We start from the raw sequence: 26,467 nt of genomic DNA, 5'->3' as shown, positions 1-26,467 counted from the left end.
CCTCCTAACTCTAGACACTATGACTTTATTGAAAATTGGAGTAGTGTCAAGGTTAAAAAGAAAAAGGATGTGTGTGGGGTGGGGTTAGGTTTCCCGCGCATCTATAAAAAACATATGGGCAACATGTTTCTGCCTACTGGGGTCGGTGGTTTTCATCAGGACCGTGGGTTACTTTCTGATCCCTTTTGTAAACCACATGGGACACATTCCTGCATATACAAGTCGGTAGGGACTGTTCTCAGGACGGAAAATCTGGTCCACGGTGTCCAATAATCCACCTCCCTCCTATGAAGCCTCACAAGGGAGCGCTTAAGGAGAGGAAATTATATCCTCCAATGTTCTCCATTTAAAGAATGCTACTTACCGGGGGAAGTGTCCCATCTGGTTTATAAAAGGTATCCAAAAATAACCCACGGTACTGATGAAAGCCACTGACACCAGTAGGTTGAAACATGTTGATCATTTGTTTTATATAGCTGCAGAGAATACTAACCCCTCCCCACACATATCTTTTTTCTTTTTAACCCAGAATTTTAATAAAGTCGTAATCTTTGGACGTAGGATGTAATTTTATACACAGCGTCTATGTCATGGATTCCAAACTGTCCCTGGTGTGAGAGACATTACCTCCTGGTGGAGGACAGACCCGATGATGATACTGTGCGTCATCAGTACGTCAGTAAAAAAATATGCCGCTAGCAGAACATTACTGTTGATGGTCCTACAAAAATTTCCATTGGAGAATTTTAGGACAATCACTGAGTATGTAAATTACTTGCAGTTACATTTATTATACGTCTGCGTTTATTCTGAAAAGCTGGTAAAGAACCACCTGCCCAGATGTTTGTTGGACATACCTGGAGAACACACAGTTGATTTCGTGGTTCTTATGGAACAAAGAAAGCTCAATGCCTTAGTACTATATTACTGGCAGATACTTATTCAATGCGTTAGTGCTGAATTACTGACAGATACTTATTCAATGCTTAGTGCTATATTACAGATACTTATTAAATGCCTCAGTGCATATAACTAACAGATACTTATTAAATGCCTCAGTGCATTTTACTGACAGATACGTATTCAATTCATTAGTGCTTTATTACTGACAGATACTTATTCAATGCCTTAGTGCTATATTACTGACAGAAACTGACAGATAATTACTTATTCAATGCTTAGTGCAATATTACTCACAGATACTTATTCAATGTGTTAGTGCTATATTACTGACATATATAAGTATTTAATGCCTTCATTCTATATTACTGACAGATACTTATTAAATGCCTCAGTGCTATATTACTGACAGATAGTTATTCAGTGCCTTAGTGCTATATTACTGACAGATACGTATTCAATGCTCAGGGCTATATTATTGACAGATACTTATTCAATGCTTAGCGCTGTATTACTGACAGATACTTATTCAACGCTTAGTACTAATTTATTGACACTTAATTCTATGCCTTAGTGCTTTATTACTTATTCAATCCTTAGTGCTATATTACTGAAATATACTTATTCAATGCTTAGTGCTGTAGTACTGACAGATACTTATTCAATGCCATAGTGATATAGTACTGACATATACTTATTCAATGCCATCGTGCTATAGTACTGACAGATACTTATTCAATGCCTTAGTGCTATAGTACTGACAGATAGTTATTTAATCTCTTAGTGCTATAGTTCTGACAGATACTTATTACATGCTTTAGTGCTATAGTACTGACAGATACGTATTCAATGCTCATGCTATAATATTGCCAGATACTTATTCAATGCTTAGTGTTATATTACTGACAGATACTTATTACATGCTTATTGATCTAGTATTGACAGACACCTATTCAGTGCCTTAGTTAATAGTACTGACAGATACTTATTTAATGCCTTAACGCTATATTACTAACAGATATTTATTCAATGCTTAGTGCTATATTACTAACATACTTATTCAATGCTTAGTGCTGTATTACTAACGGATACGTATTCAATGCTCAGTGTTATATGACTAGCAGATTCTTATTTAATGCTTTGTGCTATATTACTGACAGATACTTATTCAACGCTTAGTACTAATTTATTGACACTTAATTCTATGCCTTAGTGCTATATTACTTATTCAACCCTTAGTGCTATATTACTGACAGATACTTATTCTTGCTTAGTGTGAGTTCAGTAAAATCAGATTCTGGATTTCTAGATCCCAAGGTTCAAATGTGGTGTTTACATATGTGAAACGCGTACATTGGATAATTAATGACTTTTGGCACTAGATCAATCAATGGAAACTAAAAAAGTACTGTAGTGCTGTAGTTATCTTAAGCCACGCAACCCCCAAAGCACTGCTCTTGACCTCCCACACAACGTCACAGATGAAATCATGCACATGCCCCTTCACCATTAACAACACTACAAAGTCTCCTGTTACTAACAACAAAACAAGAAACAGGATGGGGAAGAGACTGTCTCCTGGGATTCCAGGAACAATCTCCGCTCTTAGAATACAAAGAGTTATGGGTGAGGACAAGAAATAACTCTTTCCAAGTAACGAGTTCAGAACAAGAAAACAAGGCAGGGAGTGAAAAGGCAGAATGTACTAATACACCAGCAAGAAGACAAGTTGGTTCAGGCTCTAGTCTGAAGGCCACCGTGAGCTGAAACAAGTGGATGCAGAGATTAAAATCAGAGCAAACTGAAACCAGCTGCAACAGAGGGTGAAGGGAAAGTAAGCAGAAGTAAACAGAAGCAACTGTAAGCACAGCAAAGCGATACAGCTAAAGAAAAAGCCGGTTGAAGCAGACAGTAGGAACCATCTGCGTCAAAGGCTGGACACGAGACAATTTCTAAGAGGCTGTGATAAATGCTGAATGGTGTAGCATCCAGCTACCAATAACCACAGACACCATGGTTTATCTTTAAGGGCTTTATTCAATACGTCTTGCTTACTCGATGTCCCTACTCTAACTGACCAGTTCCTTTTTCCAGCTCCTCCTGTTCCTGCTCCTCCCACGACTCCGCCCCCCAACCACTAGACTACCTCACACATCTCTACATCTCCCCCTTTCTTAACAAAGTGAGCTTAATGTCCTCAGTGTTCGCAGTTCTTCAATCCACCACACGGGTTGGCGGACGGTCTGTTCTTCAAGCCTCAATAGCGTCGAGTCAGTGGTGGGTTTGGCTTTGGTCACTCTTTCCGGTGTCTTGATCAGGACATTCTTGACCACAACGTGGGTGAGCGGTTCACTCTCACGGTCGGCAGTCCTCATATTTTCTTCTGGTGGTGTAACAGTTGGTTCGGGTGTTCGGTCCCTTTCATGAGTGGACAATGTTCTGGTCCTTTTATGGGGACCTGCGCTTACCCTTGCTCCTTCTTGTCTTGTCCGGTCGAGGGCGACACTGTCGTTCACCTCTGGGTCATGCCCATCAGACAGTATGGTATTATCTGACGAGACTGTCTTGGTTCGGTTCGGTAACTCATGCACAACCTCGGATTGTCTGACGAACTCATTGTCTATCTGTGCATGGGCATGTTTTTCACTCATCCGATGATCCCTCTCTGCTGACATGTCCGGCTTTCTCTGCGGACTGGCTGTCAGGTCCCTTCCCGTCCGATGACTAAGGTCCACTGTCTCTGTTTTCCTTTTATAGGTCCTTTGAGTCAGCCTTTCGGACCCCTTCAGGGGTGACGGTGTCTGGTCCATGTCCGGATATGTTTGTGATTGACATGACAGATTGCCTTGTGGCGTGGCTGAGTAGTCAGAGACCTTAGTGTGTGTTACGTTACTCTTGACAGGAAGGGTGCCCTCTGGTCCTATGGCGCGGTCGGGTGGTTGACGCCGTGGCTGTTGTCGGGACCATGACGTGGTCGCCTCACGGGATCGTACAGCTGTGCTCTCTGGGTCAGAGAAGTCTCTTGTTGACCTCCAGGATCGGACGGACGCACTCTCTGAGTCAGAGGGGTTCCTGGACATGAACGTGTATTCTGGGTCAGAGAAGTCTTTTGTCGACCTCCAGGATCGGATGGATGTGCACTCAGTGTCAGAGAGATTCTTCTCCCCTCTCTTTCTCCAACTTTTCTCTGAAGCCGTCTTTGGTAGTGGATTTTTGAAGTCCGTAATCCATGGCGAATTGTATTTCCCCTTTGAGTTGTCGTTGAGATGTTGCTCCGTGTGCCTTTGTTGGAACGTCTTCAATGCTGTCCCATTTGGGAGGTTGTTTGATGATCCTGTGCTTGTCCATTGTGCTTGATCCCAAGCGTTTGCCTTATTGCCTTCTTGTTTGGTTCGTTGCAATGGAGGATCAGTCCGTCTTGTGCGACCTGTTTCTCCTTCCCTCTTGTTGGATGCTCCAACACTTCTGATTTGAGTTGTGTGTGTTCTTCGGCCAGATGTTTCCTTGGACTCGTCTTCACTGCTTGTCGACTGATGTTCCTGCGCCGACTTCCGGTGTTGACCAGTGCGACCCCTTCTTCTCTGGTTATTCTTTCTCTCCCACTTGCTGTGCCGGATGCCCTCTTGTCCGGGGATGTGATCTGCACTTGATGCTCTTTCCCCATCAGAGCATTGTGTGTCATACCTTGAGTGACTCCTTGAGGAACTCCTGGGAGGTGAATGACTTCTTGGACCGGTCTTTTGGATGGTCGCCCCTGGGTCATCTGACTCCGGGTGATCCTTGGTTGACTTCGAGTGGTCGGATGTTGAGGAGTCTGACCCTGAATAATCTGTGTCACTTTCTTTGTCACCATATCTTTCCCGTTGTCTTTTTGCTGGTCTGCCTTCCCTCTCTCTCCTTTCAGTTCTGTTTGTTTTCTGAGTTCTATTTTCTTCGGTATTTTGATGATTTGCGCTTAGGTGCACGTCTTTCAATCCTTCTCTTGCTTTGATTTGCATTCCAATGTCGGCCTTCTTGATGATCTCCTTTAACGACCAATGACCTTGCAGGATCTTACGCTTTGTGTCAGGATTTGTGCACCCTTCAATGATCCGAAGTCGAACCGCATCCTCATTTGTGAAAGTGTTGAAGTGGCAGCCTCGTACCATACTTTGCAAACGAGTGATGAAGTTTGGCAGCGGTTCGCCTGGTTCCTGCCGTGCTGTATTGAAGGCCATGCGACTATGGTCCACATCTGTCTGTGCGTTGAGATGAGCACAGAGCTCCCTTTGGAGTCTTTTATAGCTTTCGGTGTCCTCCTTGGAAAATGTCCTGATTGGGCATCGGCCCTCCGGACCCACCAAATGGAGGAGTAGTAGTAGACACTTCCTCTCTCTTTGTTCACCATTGGCTTTTAAGAAATCTTCTAGTGCTTCGAGCCACCGGTGTCGTTTGAGATCCGAGATCAAATCATCAGTCTGCATCGCCGGGGGCGGTACTTCACTGTGTGGAGTGACCCGCCGTGCTGTGTCTCCACCCGCCATGAGAGAGGGAGATTCCGGTCAGGGTCTTTGGTTTGGTAGTTTGCTTGGAGAGTGATGGTCTTTGTAGCTAACAAAGTATGCGTCGGCGAATGAACTTGGATGGGATTGCTCTCTCCGGGGTCCTCTGTAGGACTGCCCTCCTCTGGGTCTGCTGCAGTACAGTCTAGCCGCTCTTGTCACTTCGGCGCTCTTCAGTGTGTGCTCAGTGTCGTCGTTATTTGTCTCCTGCATTTGCTAATGCTTATTCCAATGTGCCGTTGTCGTTGCTTGGTTCTTGTGTTCGCTTGTGCCTCTTGTGGTACAGACACGTGTTGCTTCAGTGCCTTCACCACTGCGCATTCGTTTGTGTTGCTCAATGTCCACGTTGTCACCCGTGTTTGTCAACGCATGTGTGGTAAGTAACTCTTGTGGTTGCCCGTGCTTGTTAGTTGGTTCAGTCTCGTGTGTGAACGTGCTTGTTCTGTCTCAGTTGCCAATCCGTGTTCATTGTTGTTCACGCGCCGTTATCCACGTTTGTGTGTTTGCCTTGCCACTGCCTCTTTCTTGGCGTTTACCAGTGTATGTTTATTGTCATGTACCAAGACTTGTAGACTGCATGTGTTTGTTTCCTTTCGCCACTGCTTCTTGTTTCTACTCGCCACGATTCGTCTGTGGGCTCTTGACAGTAATTTGTTTGTTCCTTGCCAATGCTTGTTTGGCCTTCGCCAAAGCTGGTTTGGCCTTTGCCAGTGTGTGTTTGGTCTTCGCCAATGTTTGTTGATTTGTCAAGGCTAGTTTCTTGTAATCGCTAATAGCCGGTGTTTGCTTCTCGTAGTCGCTGATGCTTGTTTGTTTAGCCAAGGCTTGTTTCTTGCAGTCACCAGTGCTTATCTATTTTGCCAAGGTTTGTCGCTTGTAGTCGCCAGTGCTTGTTTGTTTTGCCAATGCTTGCTTCTTGTAGTCGCCAGTGCTTGTTTGTTTTGCCAATGCTTGTTTCTTGTAGTCGCCAGTGCTTGTTTGTTTTGCCAATGCTTGTTGCTTGTAGTCGCCAGTGCTTGTTTGTTTTGCCAATGCTTGTTTCTTGTAGTCGCCAGTGCTTGTTTGTTTTGCCAATGCTTGTTGCTTGTAGTCGCCAGTGCTTGTTTGTTTTGCCAATGCTTGTTTCTGCTTCGCCAATGCTTGTTTGCATGCATCTGCCAGTGCTTGTTTGTTTGTCCTTTATCAATGCTTATTTCCAGACACTGCTTGCCTGACTCAAAGATTGCCGCTCCTGATTTTCACAGGGATGTCCCATTGGCTTGCCTGACTCCAATATGGCCGCCGCCCCTGAAATCCCGGCTTGCACGAGACTTTCACTTTGTTCACTCACGTGGCTCATTCAGACCCAGCAGACTCACTCGGGACTCACCGGCCGCCGGTCCCAGGGACATCAGCACTTCTCCCGGTCCCCACGCTGAGCCACAGGTGAGGTTGGAGCAAGTTCCCGCTTCGCTGCGCTAGGGGGCCGCTTCCACGCGGCGACAGCGTGTCAAAGACACACGCATCAGGCGTGAGGTTCCTAGCGCTGGGGTCACTCGAGCTCCAGTTCTATCGCGCTCGACAGCGCTTACCGCCAAATCTTCTGGGGCGATGCTCTTCGCCCGGGGGCACTCTTTTCCGCTTCTTCGGCACTGTGCAGAGTCGGGGTGGGCTCCCGACCTCTGTTCTAACTGACCTCGGTTCTATCTGCCGATGCTGCAGCAATGTCGCGTTTTGGCGCGAACTGCTCCGACTTCTCGAGCGCTCCAACGCTCGTACTGCGGCTCCCTCTCTTCTTCCACAAAGCCTCCGAGGGGACAGGGTCACCGGCTGCCAGCTCCTCTCGGGGGCAGCTCCGTGCGACGGCGGTTTCTTCTTCTTGGCGCTTCCTTCAGCAGCGGAGCTCGTTTCTCGACGCTGCAGGAACAGGATGATTCCACGAGGTGCTGTGGCTTGTGGGGTTTTGCTCATCCCACCCTCGTCGCCAGTTGTAGCATCCAGCTACCAATAACCACAGACACCATGGTTTATCTTTAAGGGCTTTATTCAATACGTCTTGCTTACTCGATGTCCCTACTCTAACTGACCAGTTCCTTTTTCCAGCTCCTCCTGTTCCTGCTCCTCCCACGACTCCGCCCCCCAACCACTAGACTACCTCACACATCTCTACAAATGGTAATTAGGCAAAGGGGATATACGATGTTTACATTGGTTTCCTTGCAACACCTATCAGTAGAAATTAGGGATGCCCAGGAAAGGATCTCTGGCGGATGGTCTTCGGCCTACTCCTCTGGGGTGGTATAGGCTGATACAAGGAAATGAAGGACGGGGCTCTGAAACTTTTCAGACACTCACCCCCAGTCACAGATCTGGGTTGAATCCATCATCATTCATTCATCTCACTTCGCCACCTCAGTTCAGACCCAGCTATATGAAAATCAGTCTTGACCCTGTGCCTCATTGGAACAGTCCAGCCCGAACTACCTAGCCAGGACTTTCCTAAACTGGAAAGAAGCATCCTGGGAACGTTTTCTGGGTAACACCCTTCATCAGCCAGGCTAGCTTGAATCCAGTGGCAAAGTGAGCAAGAGACCCACGTCTGGGCAGACCCTGCCAACTTAGGGCGAACAAAGCAAACACAAGAAGATGATGGACAGAGCGCTGACATGACACTCCCCTCCAGGCACAGATCTGGGTTGAATCTATCATCATTCTTTAGCTCACTTCGCCACCTCAGTTTAGACCCAGCTATATGCAAATCAGTTGTGACACTGTGCCTCATGGGAACAGTCCAGCCTGAACTGCAAAGCAAGGTCTTCCCTGAACCAGAAACAAGCATCCTGCCGGGCTAGCTTTAATCCACTGGCAAAGTGAGCAAGGGACCCACGTCTGGGCAGAACCTGCCAACTTAGGGCGAACAAAGCAAACACAAGAAGATGATGGACGAAGCGCTGAGATCTTTCAGACACTCGCCCCCAGTCACAGACCTGGATTGAATCCATTATCATTATTTAGCTCACTTCACCACCTCAGTTCTGACCCAGCTATATGCAAATCATTCTTGACCCTGTGCCTCATAGGAACAGTGCAGCCCAACTGCCAAGCCAGGTCTTCCCTGAACAGGAAACAAGCATTCTGGGACCAGTTTCTGGGTAACACCCTTCATCAGCCAGGCTAGCTTGAATCCAGTGGCAAAGTGAGCAAGGGACCCACATCTAGGCATACCCTGCCAACTTAGGGCAAGCAAAGCAAACACAAGGAGGCTGATTACAAAGCACGTAGCGAAGACTGGAAACAGGGAAGCTTTGTTCCATCCATTCCAAAGGACCCAAGTCCTAGAGCCACCAGCTTGCTAGCTTTCTGGTAGTTAGGCCTAGCATAAGGATCTGAGTTGGAATGCAGAAGACGTTTTTGAAGAAATACCAATATATATTTAATTCCATGTGGAAAAATTAGTTAAGAGAGAAATCTGGTTTTAAACAAGCATTAGTAAAAACCAGTAGCTCTGGCTAGCATATTAAGTCCTAAATCCTTAGTGCAACAAAAAAAAGCTTGCTGTGTAAAAGAAAGTTTACGCATTATTTCTTTCTGTATTTATTGGATAGCAAATGTAAAGTGCGATTATTGGGTCCATTCAGTGCCCCCCAAACCTTTTCATGTTTCTTCTGGGAGCCATGTGATTGGTTGCTTGGGATCCAAATCATTATGCCCAGCGACTAGGATGGGGAACCGCTGTTCTGCCACTTTTGTGCAATATCATTCTTTCCAATTTTCTACCACATTCTTTTGACAAGTGATAATCCCTGTGCTTCAGCTGAATCATCCAGTATTGGGTGGCATTCGCTACTCCACTTGATGCCATATTGGCCATCTAACAGTCCTCATCAGAGACTGCACCAACATCTTTTCCCATACCAGCCTAAAGGGGTCAAAGATGTCAGGGCATGGTTTACCAATGAGTGGTACAGCTGGGATATCTTATGTGCACCCATGTCTCCCAATAAGAGCTTTGCTTCCAGCGGGTTAAGGTTGAGAGGTCCATCATGTCTTAAATGTGTGGAAACAAGGCGTGTCTTACTTGTGGGTATTTATTGGTGTTTGTGCATGTTGTATGTGCATTGAAGGTGCGTGAACCAGCACATAAGATCCTTCATGTTAATTGCAGGTATTTAGAAAATGTGTGTTTTTGCATGTTGTATCTGGATTGAAGGTACGCGAAGGAGCACATTGCATCCTGCATTTCATGACAACCTCCAATATCGATATGCCAGTATCGTCCAAACCATGAAACCCCTCAATGGTGCTGACATCTCCAAGGACTGTTCCCATCCAAAGCTGCGTTTCCTTGGTGAGTCGGATGTGCGGCGATATATCTCTCAGCCTCCTCGCCATAGGTTTATAATAGTGGTTGCGGTGGGAGTTAAATGTAATGTCTTCTCCCTAGTAAGTGTAAGGGGTACGTATCTCCCATCCTTCATTTTTTGGTGGTGAATGTGGGAGGATCGCACAGCCATTCGGTTACAATGTTATGCATGATACTATGTCATAACATCGGATGCCCCTAAGCCACCATCATAGAATGACTTATGGCATTTGGACAGAGCGATGTGTGGAGGCCTTCCTGCCCACAAGAAGAATCGGACCATTGTGCTGATATGGTTTAAGAAGGGGCTTGGCTAAACGTATTAGTAGTTCTGTAGCTGTAGTAAGTCGACTATTTTAAACATGGTAGCACGTCCCATCAATTATAGCAGAAGTGGCGACCAAAAGGCTAGCCTCACAATCAGGGGAACCAGATTGTGCTCCCATGCCCAATTTTTGTTGCTGGCAATGTGAACATACAGATATCAGACCCCTCTGAGGCAATCGTCAAGCCAGCTGTCACTGGCGGTTTGGTTTCTCCAGTCTCACTGGTTGCCAAGGTTAGGTGCAAAGCCTAATCTGTCTGGCTTCTGAAGGAACAATAGGGAGCCTTCTGAATTGAAAGAGATCATGTTTGGCACAAAAGGCTCCCATTCACGTCCCCCGCAGGAGAGTGTCAATTTAAATCCAATTCACCATTGGACTCAGTACCAGTTGAGAAAAGTACCAGGGATAGTAGGCATCTCTATCTAGTTCCCTTCCCGACTGTAACCAAAACTGTGTAGAAGAGACAAACATAACCTAGGAATATGAGCCCAAAGTAGGGCTTCTCCAACAACTCAAAGAAGTAGTCCCACTCTTAACGAGTCAAACACTTTCTCAAGGTTCACCAGTAAGAGAGCCAGAGTACCCTCCAGATGACTCAAGAAAGCCAGGGTCTTTTGCAGGCACTGGATATTGTGAGGCGTGGAGCGACCTGGCATAAAGCTGCATTGGTCCGGGTGCACCGGTGATCCAGTCACTCCAAGAAAGCGGGTGGCCAGCCCTTTGGCAATTATCTTTTTTTTGTTTTGTTTGTTCAAACAGTTGTATTGATTAGCATAGAAAAAGCTGTTACATAGTAGAAAGAAAATGCACACTGTAATATAGAATAACATATAACTCTGTTGCTAGGCAACGATGAAATAAAAAAAGTGCAATATGTTGGAAGGAGTTAACAATGAGAGGAGAGATGATTTCGTGGTTGCAAGTAGCAAATGGGAGGTGGGAGCAAATGTAGTAGAACCACGCGGGGTTACCCCAAAGGTGAAGAAAAGGAAAGCAAAGCCGCCCTATATGCGGCAGGAGTTGAAATTCCTGCGTGTACCGGAAGTTGAGGCAGAAATGAAAGAAGAGAAAGATAGGAGCGATAGAAAAAGAGAAAATACAGAGGTGGGGATAGGGAGGAGGGTATGGTCCACTGATGTGTGTTTAAGGCAGGTCTGCAAGGCGTAAGGTGAGTGGACATGATTGTCAGACTGAGATTTGAGGTTATGAAGGATGCAGTTTTTGAAGATATAGGCCGATTGCATTCCATAGGCCACGCATGCATACTTTTTTGTACATAAAGTCATCGATGGCACATAAAAGGTTTCAGCATTTCTTAAAAGGGTTTTCTGTAGTGGATTTCCATTCTAGTAGAACTATTTTTGTTCCCAGGGCTAGCATAAGATCGAGCAGAAGCAAGTAATGCGTGGCTAGGTTGATGGCAAGATGGTGTGCCGTGAGGCCAAGTGTAGAGGTCAGAAGAGTTGGAGTGAATTTAATTTTAAAGATTTCTTCAATGGTTTGTTGTATTTTGGACCATAGCAGTTGGACCAATTTGCAGTGGAAGAACATGTGTTCAAGCGAGCCAGGAGATTTCTCACAGCGCTAGCATTTGTCTGAATGTGTATCCCCAGTTTGTGTAGCCTGGATGGAGTCTAATAGGATTTATTTATCAACCAAAATCTGGATTATGTGAATGCAGATGTAGTTTTAGCCAGGAAAGTAGAGTACGATATTATATGCCAGGCAATGTTTGGGAAGTGTGAGACTAGGTCTTGTGAGATTAGGTCTTCTGAAATATGAGAAGACCATTTATTTTTTAGGTTTTTGAGGAGGTGTAGCCTAGGAGGGTCTAATAGCTTGTAGATGTGAGATATGGCATGACCTACTCTGTTGAGTTCTCTCAGAACGTCGAGAAGATCAGGATTGTGTGGCTGTGGGAGCCTCCTAATGGTTCTGTTGAGTTTTAAGAAGTTGTAGAATCTAATCGGGTAAGGTCATGTTGTGAGCTCAAGTCATCAAATGGGATGGGGTTTAGTGTTGTGCCTATGTCTCCAAATGAGTTAACACCTCTTTCTACCCATTTTTTCCAGAATAGGGTTCTGCCTCCTAGTTTAATTTTGTGGTTATGCCATAGAGAAGCCGTGGTAGAGTCGTCGAGATGGTTGGTCAGTGTTTTAACATGTAGAAGTGCTGATACCTCATCTGCTCTTATGGGAAATGGATGGACCACAGGTAGTTTTTGGAGGCCGCAAATGGTCAGAGTGGAGTTTAGCAGGACATGGGAGAGTAGCCGGAATTACCTTTTGAACCATGTTAGAGGGGAGGTCAGTGGTCTTATTAAAACACCCACCACTCTAGGCGGCCAGGAACTCCTTTTGCTGTCTATGGAAGTCAGGGTTTTTAGGCCTCCCTGAATTTGCTCAGTTTTTTATGGGTGGGACCAGGGATCCTAACTCTCTTTCCCTTCCATATGAAATTCGAGATAGCCTTGTCCACTGCGCTAAAGAAGAGATTGGAGAGGTTTATGGGAAGCATGCTGGAGAGGAAAATTGACTAGGAGCGCTATAATCATTTTCGTTGTGTCAGCCCTGCCCCACCATGTTGGGTGTTTGGGAGAGCAGGAGTTTAATTGGTCTTTAATTTTGGAAAGTTTTTTTACTTTCATTGATTGAGATGAAGGCATGAAGGTCTTTCCCAAACAAGATGCCTAAATATTTGAGCGCCCGCAGGTTGCCATTTCAGGACCGAGTCGCTGAGAATTGTGGGGGTGCAGTGAATATTCATGGGGAAGATCTTCGTTTTGGTGCGGTTAAGAGTGTAGCCAGATACCTTACCCGCTTAACAGCTGTGCGAATTCCGCCGCAGTGCAGCGGTTTTAACGAGTGAGTGGGGCCGCGTCGAGCAACGGATATGCGCAGCACTAGCCAGGTAGTGCTTGCGACAGCTGTTGGCCGACGAGAGCACGGAAGGGATTAGAGGACTTAATGATTTTGGATATAATGTGGGAATAGCTTTGCCTTCATCTTCAGTGAAAATTAGAATGTCGTCCATGTAAGCTGCAACAAGTTGGCTGCCTGATTGGAATTGGACGCCTTTCCTTTGATGTCATCGTTCGCTATTAAGGAGCATAAGAGGGGTTCAATAACTAATAGGAATATAATCGTGGAGAGAGGGGGTGTCCCTGTCTGGTGCCTTGGGATAATGGGAATGAGTTGGACAAGCAGCCATTTATCCTGACCTTCGCCACTGGTGTTGCGTAGAGAGCCACCACCATTTAAATTAAGATCTCGCCTAGTTGGAATTTGTGCAGTGCCTGGTGCCGGAAGGTTCAGGAGAGATTGTCAAAGGCTTTTTCTTCTTCGAGAGCCATCACACCGGTGGGAGAGGGTTAAGACTGAGCTTTTTCGAGAGCATGGCAGAAGACTCAATGTTGTCAGCGGGTAGCCTACCTTTCAAAACTCCAGTTTGGGTTGGGGCGAAGAGTTTTAGTGCCACTTTCTCTAGTCTTTTTAGTGTATATTTTACAGTCAATATTGTTTAAAGATATCAAATTAGAGGATAGTTGGGACAAAAGTGAAGGCCTGGGGATTGTATTGGGTGGGGACTTCAACGCCAAACTTCCAAAGTATACCTGGGACAAAGGAATAAGACAGGGAGACCCAGCTAGGCGGAGGGGATTCGAATTGAGAGCCCTGCTCAATGAACATATTATGAGTAATACAATGGACTTTGGCCGACAATCCACCACTCAGCAGGCTCCTACACATAGAGGAAGAGTCAGCACTTCAACTATTGACTTTATTTTTGTCTCCTCCGGTCTGGCGGACCGCATATTGGTAACTGAGGATGTGGCATCAGATTTTGGGGACCACAACCCAGTGACAGTCGTTTTACGATTAGCTCAACGGCCTGTCTATGGCACCATGCAGGGGGCAAGGGATATAAGTGTATCCACGGATAGACTGATGCTGAAATGAAGAGGCATAGACAAAGATGAGATCACGAAGTCCTTATTAATGGAGGAGCAGATGTTAATTAATTTATGCTCAGTTACAACAGCTAGAGGCCATGAAGTCATTGCTTACTTTACTAAAATATGCTCTACGGTTAGAACCCTATTATCAGTGCCAGTACCTCAGGGTCCAAAAGATCCAAAGTGGTTTGACCATAATTGCTCTGAGGCAAATAGGAAATTGCGGAAGGCCCTTATAGAGACTCCTCGAATTAGGGAAAATGTCAGTGCGGCAAGGAAAGCCTATAAATTAGCACTAGATAAACGGAGAGGCATAATTTTGGGAGAACGTTGGGAAACCCTGGCAGAAACTGCAGTAGAGAAATACGGTAATCTATTTTGGCCCACGGTAAAAGATCTTCGTAATATGGGCCAACAATTAACACCGCTAAGTTGCATTATTGCCAGTAGTGCATGGGAACTACATTTTTCCCAAATTTATGCCCCACCATCAAATAGTTTGAACCATCATGCACCAGAACAGATTGGCAATCTACAGATAACCCTGGGGGAAGTGGAAGAGGCAATCCCCCAGAGTCTTGCTAATAAGGCACCCGGACCTTACGGGTTGCCCATAGACCTTATTAAATGGAAACCTAACCTATGGGCCCCAATCCTTGTGAAAGTTTTTAATAGTCTACTTCAAGCACCGATGCCCGAAACTTGGGGAACTAGTATAATTGTCCCTATATATAAGAAGGGAGATAGGTCTGATCCTGTGAATTACAGACCGATCTCGTTATTAGATAACACTTTAAAGATTTTGGGCCATGTTATTTATAATAGGTTAATTGTTTGGACAGAGGAAAGTGGCATTTTATCCCCGTGTCAATTAGGATTTAGAAGCAGGGTCGGTACAGTCAAACAATGTTTAAATCTTAAATTAATTATTGACAAATATAACATTGCTCGTTCTGCCCCAATTTATTTAGCGTTTATGGACCTGTCATCCGCTTTTGATTTAGTTAATAGGTCCAAGCTTTGGTCTATTTTATTGGGTTATGGACTGGACCATATATTGGTCCACTTTTTAGCCTTTTTACATACTGACCTAAAATCAAGAGTCAGGATTGGAATGGGAGGGGAATTATCCGGGCCAATTAAAATAGGAAGGGGAGTCAGGCAGGGGTGCGTTTTAGAACCCCTGCTTTTCATCATTTACATTAATGGCCTGAGTAATTATCTTGAAAATTCCACCCCAGATGTTCCTATAATAAATGGTAAATTGTTACCCGCCCTTCTTTACGCAGACGATGCGGTCCTAGTGGGCCACACCCCTAATTCTTTGCGTATTTTAGTAAAAGGTTTTACAAAATATATGGATGAATTAGATCTGCAGGTTAATTTTAAAAAGTCTTTTATAATGTCATGTGGCCCAGGGAAAAGACAACTGAACTCCATACAGGTAGGGGATGAAAGACTTATGGCTACACATATTTGGGGATGGTCTTTGCTGCGAATGGCTCGTGGACTGGGCATTTGGCCCAGTCCACGAGCAAATTCTCAAAGGCCATCAACTCAATTTTAAGCATTCCCAGACCGAAGAAATTGGGTGTTATTAAAGCAATTGTCAACATTTTTAGATTAAATGTGTGCCCGTAGCTACCTATGGGTCTGAAGTATGGGGTATTGGAAATAACCAATATATACAGCAGGAAGAAAACCGGCTTTGCAGAAAGTTGTTAAGTGTACCAATTTCTACTTCTAATTACATTTTGCACAAAGAACTAAACTTACACTTTGTATCGGATTACATTAGTGCACAAACCGGTGCTATTTTGGCACTCGGTATGGAGGAACAATTTAGCCGCTCTGACCCAAGAAATTATAACTGACTGTCTAAACTGTGAAAGGGGAATGGAGATTCCCTGGCTTTCGTTTGTTTACAAAAGCTTGTGTAAGATAGGAAAAGATAGTATCTTTACTAATCCAAGCAAAGCCATTATGGTGAATAAAAATGACCTGAAGAAAGCCCTCTATGCACTTTACACAACGGACAGAATCAGGACAGAATCAGAGAAAACTACGGTTGTTAGGTACATGGATAAGGAACTATACAGTTATCCTTTAGCATTGTATCTAACTCTACCGATGACACATTGGGAAAGAAGCCTCTTGTTTCGATTGAGGGCTGGATCTATTACATTTCTGTTAAATTTCCCTCTGGGTTACCATTCAAGTTTAAGTAAAATAAACTGCCCCTGTGATGGGCTAAGTAACCAAAATGATTTAAATTTGTTCTTTTCATGTAATTTTTATCTGAAGTCTATTAAATGGCTTTTAATTCCACTTTTTAAAAAACATAGACCAATTACTATGGAAGAATCCTATCAATTGCTGCTTACCCTGAACAATGAGGAGATAATTTGCCGCACTTGCACTTTCCTAAAAATTGCTGTTCGTGTCTGTAAAATTATGGATAATACCTAAGTCTCATTCACCTGTGCTTGATGTTCAATATTAATTTTATGGATTTTATGATAAACTGTGTAATTGTATATGTGCTTTTATGAATTCTTGGAATTTCGAATAAAGATTTTTGAATTGAATTGAATTGATTAAAGATATCTGCCGGTAGTTTTTGTCGTTCAACACGTCATGCCTTCTTTTGGGATTACAACTATTGTGGCATCAAAGGCCGAGCCAGTGACACAGCCTGCGGAAGCATATGAGTGGAACTGGGCGAGTAGAGGTTCTGATAGTAGAGTGGGGAATGTTTTGTAGAAAGTCACTGAGTCCGGGCCTAGAACCTTACCTGGCATAAGTGATTTAATGGCTGAGTGGATTTCCTCTGTAGTGATTGGGGCATTGAGCTGGGATCTGTTTTCTGCAGAGGCTGATGGGAGCGAGCAAGTATTCAGGTACGATATACAATCTTTTGGGTTGATTGCACTGATTAAACTAGTAGAGGGGTGTCTGTAACCAGGGTGATGCTGTCACAAAGTACATTGTCCAGAGACCATTGCAATTCCCCTCTCACACTGAGAGAGGTGGCAGAAGTAAAGACTGGGGACTCAGGAGAACTGGGAATAGGAGGGTTCCAATGCATAGACAGGGAGAGAATAGTAAATGGAAAGGGGGTCTTGGAGAGCCCATTGAGGTGGGAAAATACATGGGAATAAAAATGCGGACAGAGATAAAATGTGTGGCACAGAAGAAGGGGACTGGGATGATACCAAGGCACAGCCATGAAGTGTGTGAGAAGTGAACATGTTGGTAGTAAGTACAGGTCACTGGGCCGATAATAGATGCTCTGTTGGTGACTGTAACCAAAACCCAACTCTTTGACTCTCACTGAGTAGACCTCACCAGCAGGGCAGGAGCCGAGCGAGAACAAAGTGGATACCAGTGAGCTATTGAGAGTTAAAGACAATTAGTGAGAGGCAACCCATTCCTGGCAGAAATTGGGGTGGGGCGTGGTAGGAAGGGATGGCATGGACGTCTTCTCTTTCTTATGAGTGTGTGCACAACTGCTTTTCTTGTCTCTCCTCTCTCTTCTCAATCGGTACATTTACCTGGAAGCCGGAGTAATGTAGAAGGAAAGAGAGATTGGGGCTTTCAAGTGCACAGCACTTATCTGCTCCAAAGGAGAGCTATGTTAGTGACACATTCACCTCTTGAACCGGATATCGTTAATACAATTCCTAAGCTGCAAATGCAGATACGTATTCTTCTGGGCTGTCCAGATTTGGGTCCACTGAGAGCATGAGGTTATTTTTCCATGTTGGCTAATTCACAAACAATCAGTGGCAAAGCCAATAGTTCTCGTCTATACGAGCGCTACTAGCTTGGCCAATGTATTTTAGCCCTGTTGTACAACACCGTAACTGCTGTTCAGCTAGTCTAAAAGTTAGTGGCGCAGAGGAGAGTGTTGTGGAGTGGAGTGTGATAGAGTGTTATAGAGTGAAGTGGAGTGGCATAGAGTAGAGGAGAGTTTCATGAAGTAGAGTGTATAGAGTGAAGAGGCATAGAGTGGACTGGTGTAGAGTGGACTGGTGTCAAGTGGAGTAGAGTAGAGCGTCATGGAGTAGAGTGTTGTAGAGTGCAGTGGAGTAGAGTATTGTGGAGTGGCATAGAGTGGGACGCTTTCTGCATGTCCCCAATATGTCTTTGCAACCAGACAGCAGTGCTGTCTGCTAGGCTTCGACCTAAAAAAGACCCACCTCAGTGCTCTGCTAGAAGCATAGCATTTTATTTGTTCTTTAAGTCTATTGGACCCACCCCTAAGATTTATTTATTCACTATAATTATTTCTGTAGTGCCTACCACACCACAGAGGCAAAAGGACACACTGGCGCTGTATTCAGCTGTATACCCGATTTACGTCCAAGAGGGATGTCTACACAGGATAAATCTGTGTGCACTAAATACCAGCATTTACAAAACTCAGTGACCATCCTGGAAGTATGTCATTAATTTAGCCCTCTTGGACCAACATTAAACATCCTTGTTATACGGTGTAATAAACTCACAACTACAAAACGAGAGCTAAGTAGTGTTAACATTGGAAGTAGGTGTTGGCAAAATGGCTCCTTGGAGAAGGAGGGACGACTGCCTCCAGGCTAGAGTTCCAAAGTGTTGAGACAAACTCAGAGAATGACTGACCTACTCCTATTTTTAACTTCAGTGTGAGTGCACCTTATTTTCTTGTGAGATGAGATCCCCCTCAAACTGTTGAGTCTGCATTGAAGATACACCGGTTGTTTGTAGGAGAGGGCTTTGAAGGTGATACATCCAATATAACCACGGTCATCTTATGGCTGAGGCATGTGGTGTAAGCGAGCTAGGCTCTCATCAGACACATTTTCTAGCCCCTAACATCTAGACCCTCAGTCACTGAAGTTTGCATGGGTGCTTATGTGATGAATGGGAATTTAGGCTGTACCTCTGGTTCATTAAAAAACTTTAGTAGACACTGTATTATATTAACCAGAATACCCTCATTGAGGGTTTTTCTGGAGCAATGTCATAGAAAGTGGACAACTGTTGACAAACAAAGTGCTCAATGTGTAAGACTCTGCTGTGCATGTTTCTGTGCATTAGGGAGGCTTCTAATGGTGTGTCCTGTACTGCACTACCACCAAAGCCATGTAGACGTTGCTAGATCCTCTTTCAGTGCCTGACTTTATCTTTCTCTTCTTTGCAGACTCACTGTGATTTTCGCCAGGACCTGGGAGTCTGCATGACAGCAGCGAGGACTTCTGATGAGCACATGAGCATGCCTGCGACGCATCATGCCTCTCGCGAACTGGTTCCTGCGCCACTCCATTGCTATGTGGCTGCTGCTGCACAGCTTTGTGCTGATAGCCCTGTGTTTCCACTCGGCCACCACTTTCCCCAAAGGATGCTACCATGCCGAGGAGGACGGCTACAAAACCTTCCGCTGCAGCAGTGCACAGCTCACCGAGATCCCCAAAGACATCCCCAACGACACAAACAAGCTCTTCCTAGACTTTAACCAGATCACCTTCATCCCCAGTGATGCCTTCCGCAGCCTGCCTGCCTTAATGGAGCTGGACCTGTCGCACAACGCCATCGCCAGAATAGAGATTGGTGCCTTCCAGAGCCTGTCTGAAAGCTTGCATTCCTTGGACTTGTCCTCCAACAGGCTGGTGACCGTCAACTCGGAGGTCTTCAGTAGCCTAAAGGCCCGCATGAACCTTTCAGGCAACCCCTGGCTCTGTGACTGCATGCTGCAGGAGCTGATCCGGCAGGTGGAGCTGGACCCCGCCTCCTCGAGTGGGATTGTGTGCAATACTGCCGTTCAGGAGGAGTACGCCAACAAGCCTTTCCTGCAGGTTGTGAAAGATGTGGACTTGTGTAACCTCTACAAGAAGACCACGGACGTGGCCATGCTGGTCACCATGTTTGGCTGGTTCGCCATGGTGATCTCGTACCTCATCCACTACGTCCGACAGAATCAGGAGGATGCTCGGCGGCACTTGGAGTACCTTAAGTCTCTGCCCAGCAAACAGAGCAGGTCAGAGGAGTCGTCTACTATTAGTACTGTAGTGTGATGCCGAAGAACACCCGTCTGAAGGATCAGGTGGAAACTGTAGTGGCGCTGCTGGGGCTTCCATTGCTGGAGAACTATCAGTTTACGCGCTCAAGGTGAAGACCTCAGGGGTTCGCGCCCAGGAAGCTCACATCTTAGGAGATCTCTCCCTGTTAAACTCCTCAAGCAGAAGGCCTTGGAGAGGGTCCATGGCAAACACGTGGAGGTGAAGGCCTCGGGAGTGTTGTTTATGGCTCTCCTTTCAGGTGAACTCATCTCATCAAACTCCTTGAGGTGAAGGCCTGAGGGAGCTGTCACCTCAAGGAGCTCCTAGAAGAGCCCTGTCTGACCGGATCAGCTGTTACTTTTTTATATGAAAATTATACTGGTTCTGCTCGAAAACGAAGTAGATGAGTGTTTCTTGCCTTTTTTCGTGATTTGGGTGATGCGTGAGTTGTGAGTTTGACTTTTCACAGATAAATAATATGTTGTCGACTCTCCTTGTGGGTTTGAAAGTCAATTCACACATATCTATTTATGTTATGATTCTTGGCTAATGAAAACAGAGTCAAACTCACAAAGGAGGGCTCCGACTGTTGGATGAGTTTTGCCAGAACTTGGCAAGTCCTATGGTACGGGCACACTGGGTTTGTGGCCCAGCTGCCATGTCAGGTCAGACTCTCCGTGCACTGATGTTGACACCTCTCGCTCACATAAACAGATGGTATCAAGAACAAGACATCACAGCAGTTCAAAGGTTTTCTTTTTAGTCCACACTACTATGCTCGATTTGCCTACTTCACTAGCCAGCAGTTTATTTACAGCTCAGGCCCTAAAGGCACAGCAAGGGCTTCACCTGCCTTGCCCGTCCATTCTAAGAGCCACAACTCCAAACAAATGCTTACCTTAACTTTCCAGATCCAGCGAATTTCACACAAGGCCGTCAGTTGACTCAACCACCTTCTAATCCCACTGGTAGAGGACTCCAAGTCCTTTGGGGCCATCTAGACTGTTTCTGTTCCATTGGTCCTCTGCGTTTCTGATCAAAAAGAGGATTTTTCTGTCAAGCCTGTTTCCTAGAATGTTTCACCTGATGAAACCAACTTGGTTATTTTCTTTCTTTGTAAAAATATTGTAACCAATTCTTTTTTTTTTTTACTGTCCGGCCCAATTTTTTTTTTTTTTTGCCTCGCTCCATTTTTTAACATGAGCTTCTTCCTCCTCCTTCCCCTCACGCAGTTGCCCACCGTGCCTTTCATTTGTTTTTTACACATTTTCTTTTTTACCTTTCTTTTTTCATATATTTATTTCTACCGTTCCTATAATCTTAAGACTTGTCTGAATATGTATAATATTGTATATACTGAATTGAGAATTCAGATGTGGCCCGGTTACAACTTTGCCACAAACATTTTGGGATTTTCTTGGAACACTAGTCCAAAACGGAGATTTGTCAGCCTACTTTTGTCAGTCTGCCATTCACCATATAGGGTTATCATTATAACGGCTGCATACCGCTCCATTAACCAACCTACCCACATCACCAACCAACCCACACCTGGACTCCTGAAGGTTGCACGACTAATTTCCCCATTCTAGGCACCCAGAAAGCAAGGCAGTGGCCTGCAGCCTACAACTGGCCCTATGTGCACTGTAGTGAAGCGCGCAACTGGTCCCCGTGGCCCTCACATAGGCAATCCACAATGTGGAAAAATCTGAAAACTCCCACAGGAATACGCCACCTCCACCTTCTAAATAACAATTACAAGATATCCAACTTTTCAGTTATTTAAGGCCTGGAGAGCCAGCCCTGCGTAGAGCACTACACCTCCACATGGTAGGATTCACCACTCGCGGACATCCTGTTTCATTGTAAAGGATCATCACCCAGGACTCATTCCCTTGTTCAGCTCTATGTTGCTGTCCAAGTAGGTTCAAACTATAAAAACGTAGGCCTAAATGCATAAAGCACCTTATTTTGTTGATTTTTGGAAATTGTAGCGGCATATTTCAATCAGAGATGTCGTACATTAGGACACTGCACAGGTATGGTGGCATAGTTGTTATTGGTACGCGTTAAGTAAGCTGTTGTATGGGAGCTCGAACAGCAATGATAGGCCTATAAATACAGTAAAACACAAAGTACATACAAAACACCTGTCACAGTGACTGATAGACAATCAGTATGTGTGCAAGTTAACCTCCACTACCTTGAAGTCTGAGGAGGTGCGTTTTTAGTGTTGTACTTTTGTCCTGACCCTAATGGTCAATGGAAGGGCGTACCAGTCAATGGTTCCTAGATATTTTAAGGATGTGTAAGGTGCGCAGGGCTGTAGGATGCAATAACATCATTTTCCAAAATATCTTATGCAACATTTATTTTCAGAAATATCTTTTACAATAACATTGTTTTCCCAAAACATCTTCGGTTAAATGAATCACTGTATTCTGTGTCACAAAAAAAAATAAGCTTAATAATATTTATTTGAAATTTGACAACAAAGTTTCAAAAGTAAGATCATTTAAGGTTCCCTGAAGAACATTTTGTAAAAAATATAAAACGTTCTGTAAATAACTTGGAAATACATATAGAGATATCAATAAGTATTTATGTATGAATATATACATATGTATATGTAGATACAAACACATAAAATATATGTGTGTTTGTATAAGTATATATATCCATACTAATATAATAAATAGAGAGCCCAAACCTTTGAGGCGGGTAATCTCAGGAACCACAGCACCAATCACAACACCCAATACTGCGTTGGAAAGGGCAGTTGCAGCAGAAGGACATTGGCTATGCAGACACCCACCATATACATTTAAAAGGTAAAAGAACCGTGCCAGCAAAGTAGTCCCTTGTGGGCGTGTCTGCGTTGTGCTGTGGGCGTGTGCTGGAGGGGTGTGACAAACGCTGGGGGCGAGTGGTATGTTCCGCCCTTCATGCCATGTCTCATGTCGTGTGCTGTGGGCGTGTGGCGTGGGCATGTGCGGGGCGCGGGATTTCGGGGGAAAAAAAGCCAGCGTTGTGCCTAATATTTCATTGTTTTTTCTTCCCAGGTTCTGTACATTCCAGCTCCGGGTGTCCACCCTGCTCCCTTTAAATACCCCTGCACCCCATAATCATAACCCACCCTTACTCCTTAAAATACCCCAACACCCTTAAACACTAACCCATCTTAACCCTATAAATATACCCTGTACCCCAAAACCCAAACCTATCCCTAAACCCTAAAAATACCCCTGTTCCCCAAAACCCAAACCTAGCCCGGAACCCTATAAATACCTATGTACCTCAAAACCCAAACCTATCCCTGAACGCTAAAAATACCCCTGTACCCCAAAACCCAAACCTAGCCCTGAATCCTAAAAATACCCCTGTACCCCAAAACCCAAACCTACCCCTGAACCCTAAAATACCCCTGTACCCCAAAACACAAACCTAGCCCTGAACCCTTGAAATACCCCTGTACCCCAAAACCCAAACCTACACCTGAACCCTAAAAATACCCCTGTAACCCAAAACCCAAACCTACCCCCTGAACCCTAAAAATACCCCTGTACCCCAAAACCCAAACCTACCCCTGAACCCTAAAATACCCCTGTACCCCAAAACACAAACCTAGCCCTGAACCCTTAAAATACCCCTGTACCCCAAAACCCAAACCTACCCCTGAACCTTAAAAATACCCCTGTACCCCAAAAACCAAACCTAGCCCTGAACCATAAAAATAACCTTGTACCCCAAAAACCAAACCTAGCCCTGAACCATAAAAATAACCCTGTACCCCAAAACCCAAACTTACTCCTGAACCCTAAAATACCCCTAAAACCCAAACCTAGCCCTGAACCCTAAAATACCCCTGTACCCCAATACCCAAACCTAGCCCTGACCCTTAAAATACTCTGTACCCCAAAACCCAAACCTACCCCTGAACCCTAAAAATACCCCTATACCCCAAAACCCAAACCTAGCCCTGAACTCTAAAAATACCCCTGTACCCCAAAACCCATACCTATCCCTAAATCCTAAAACTACCCCTGTATCCCATAACCCAAAACTATATCTGAACCCTTAAAATACCTAAACACCCCAAAACATATACCTCAGTACACCAAAACATAAACCCCTATACCCATACTTACCTTATCCAAACATTAAAAAAAAAACATGCTTTTACCATTCATGCATTTACAACGAATTTCGTTGTATCGTTGTAAATGTATGCGAGGTAAAAGCATATAAAATGTAATGCCATGCGTTATAATGGCATTGCGGAGTCATGGTACTTTCCTAATGAAAGTATGCAGAGTGATGGTATGCGGAAAGTAAGTTGCGGAATAATGGGTGTTTACCCTCCCCCGGTAAGTACATTGGTGGCACGGCGACCCATATCTCCAGCAACATACTCATATGTTTACACCACCAATTTGAAAAATGCACAGGTTTCTCTCATTGATGGCAAGCACCGACATACACTTTTAGACACACCTCACCCCACAAGTTCTAGAATTGCGAACTTTAGAGCAGAGGAGCTACGTTCGAATCTCGGCATCAGCTCAACATCGTGTGATTCCAGGCAAATCGCTTTGTCTCCTGGTGCCTACCACAAATTAATGTGTTCTTCTGTAATGTAAATTGTGTTCATGCCATGTTGTCGAGTTCGCGCTATATAATATTGCAAGGAAAAATAAAGTAGGGAAACTCGAGTTCACACACTACTGAACGCGCACTCTTAAGTGCATCAGCAGTGCACTGTGAATCGGAGCGTTTCGCAGACCTGTCCCAGATAAGAAATGCTATCAAAACGAAATCCTACAAAACAATATACTACTGGCCGGCAGCAATGCATACCCGGACAACGTCGGGACGGGCTGCTAGTGTATATATATATTCCTCCAATTCGCAGCCCAGCAGTCCAGATACACCACAGCACAAATGGATTCCAAAGCGTGATTTTCTTCAAGTAGAGATAATTTTTATTTTTTACAACACCATTTTGTTCAAACAAGGAGGACGGTCAACGCGTTTCGGCGATTGCCCGTAAAGAGATCACCGGCTGTCACGGGCGGTCCGAGTCGGGTAACCAGTATCGCATTACATTTGCTCCAAAACACTTCCTGGTAAGGACGAGGCTCGGACACCCGGGTTAAAATATATATATATATATATATATATATATATATATATTTCCACACTTGTGCTCCTGCTACCACGCCAGCCCTCAATCCTCAGCCAACACACGAGCAAGAACACGGAAGACCCAAAGTGCAGGTGAGTTTTTATTTTGCAGTACACCACGCCAGGATAACGTTTCGCCCTACACAGAGGGCTTGGTCACATGGCGCACTGAAAAAAGTTGCGTGAATTTAAAGTGCTAGTGCAGTAACAACGACATCACTGATTGGTTGTAGCTTAATCAGTGAAAATATACAACACCGTTGTAAAAACAATTTCTTTACAAGTGCTAAGAGGGCAAAAGCGGCAGTATTGGGCCAATGCATAGTAATACCTGTATGAATACAGTTTCATTATCCGGTAATATCTATGTGAAGTTTGTAAACAAAGGACCATCTGGGTATTCCCACAATACATAGTAAGTTTGTAAGGTTACAGATTTATCAACAAATTTCATATATTTACAATTTGTGCAAAGATGTAGCCACAACACTGTGTGCAAACTGGCTATTGAATAATCACTGCATAAATGCAATAGCCCCTTATGTATAATGCGAGAGTCCTCAAGACTTCCTACTAAAATATATACATAAATTTCATCTATATACATCTATATACAATAGGTATCTTACATACTATTATCAGTAATCACCTTTGGAGTATTAACTGGTAATATAACACCGGATAACAAGAAAAGGGCCTAAAATAATACATGCCCTACAACTTTTACAAACGCCCTACTAAGATTATTAATGCCTACTATGCCCATGACGTTTGTTACTAACACTCTAACAAACAGGTGAAAGTTAAAAAACATTGTTTTTTGATTCTTACTGAGTATAAGATTGTAAGTTACAGCTAACTCAGCTACGGAAGATCTAATACAGTGACTGATAGAACAACTTCCTAATATAGGATACAGGCGCGGGCCAGCAACATCCAACACTGAACTGGGGGGTATTGACGAGGTCTGAGGAGATAGACATAACTATAGACATGTATAAAAGTCCTCCGTGGAATTAAGACCATTAGGGCTTTTGCTGTCCATCTCCAAGATGTATCTGGTCTCAAGAGCCCTCAAGATCCCTTCTCGGTTACCTCCCCTCCTAAGTGGACCTATAGCGTCAATAGCATAATATTTAAGGAGCCCACTGTTATTATTATGGAACTCCTTAAAGTGC

General features: G+C 44.5%; 1 protein-coding gene across 2 annotated transcripts in view; it reads left to right on the top strand.

Annotated features, from left to right (window-relative positions):
- Positions 1 to 20,496, top strand: part of LRRC3C (leucine rich repeat containing 3C) — a 69,502-nt gene extending 49,006 nt beyond the window's left edge. Inside the window, exon 2 of one of the 2 annotated variants that reach the window (XM_086924364.1) lies at positions 19,250 to 20,496. In XM_086924364.1, coding sequence (XP_086780490.1) covers positions 19,338 to 20,120 — 783 coding nt within the window. In that variant the 5' untranslated portion in view covers positions 19,250 to 19,337 and the 3' untranslated portion in view covers positions 20,121 to 20,496. The remainder of the gene's footprint in view (positions 1 to 19,249) is intronic. The other variant, XM_086924365.1, reaches the window with a different exon arrangement.
- The last annotated feature ends 5,971 nt before the right edge of the window (positions 20,497 to 26,467 follow it).

This window comes from Lissotriton vulgaris, chromosome 5, assembly GCF_964263255.1.
Source record: "Lissotriton vulgaris chromosome 5, aLisVul1.2, whole genome shotgun sequence".
Lineage (NCBI taxonomy): Eukaryota > Metazoa > Chordata > Amphibia > Caudata > Salamandridae > Lissotriton > Lissotriton vulgaris.
This window is presented reverse-complemented; position numbering and strand designations above follow the sequence as displayed.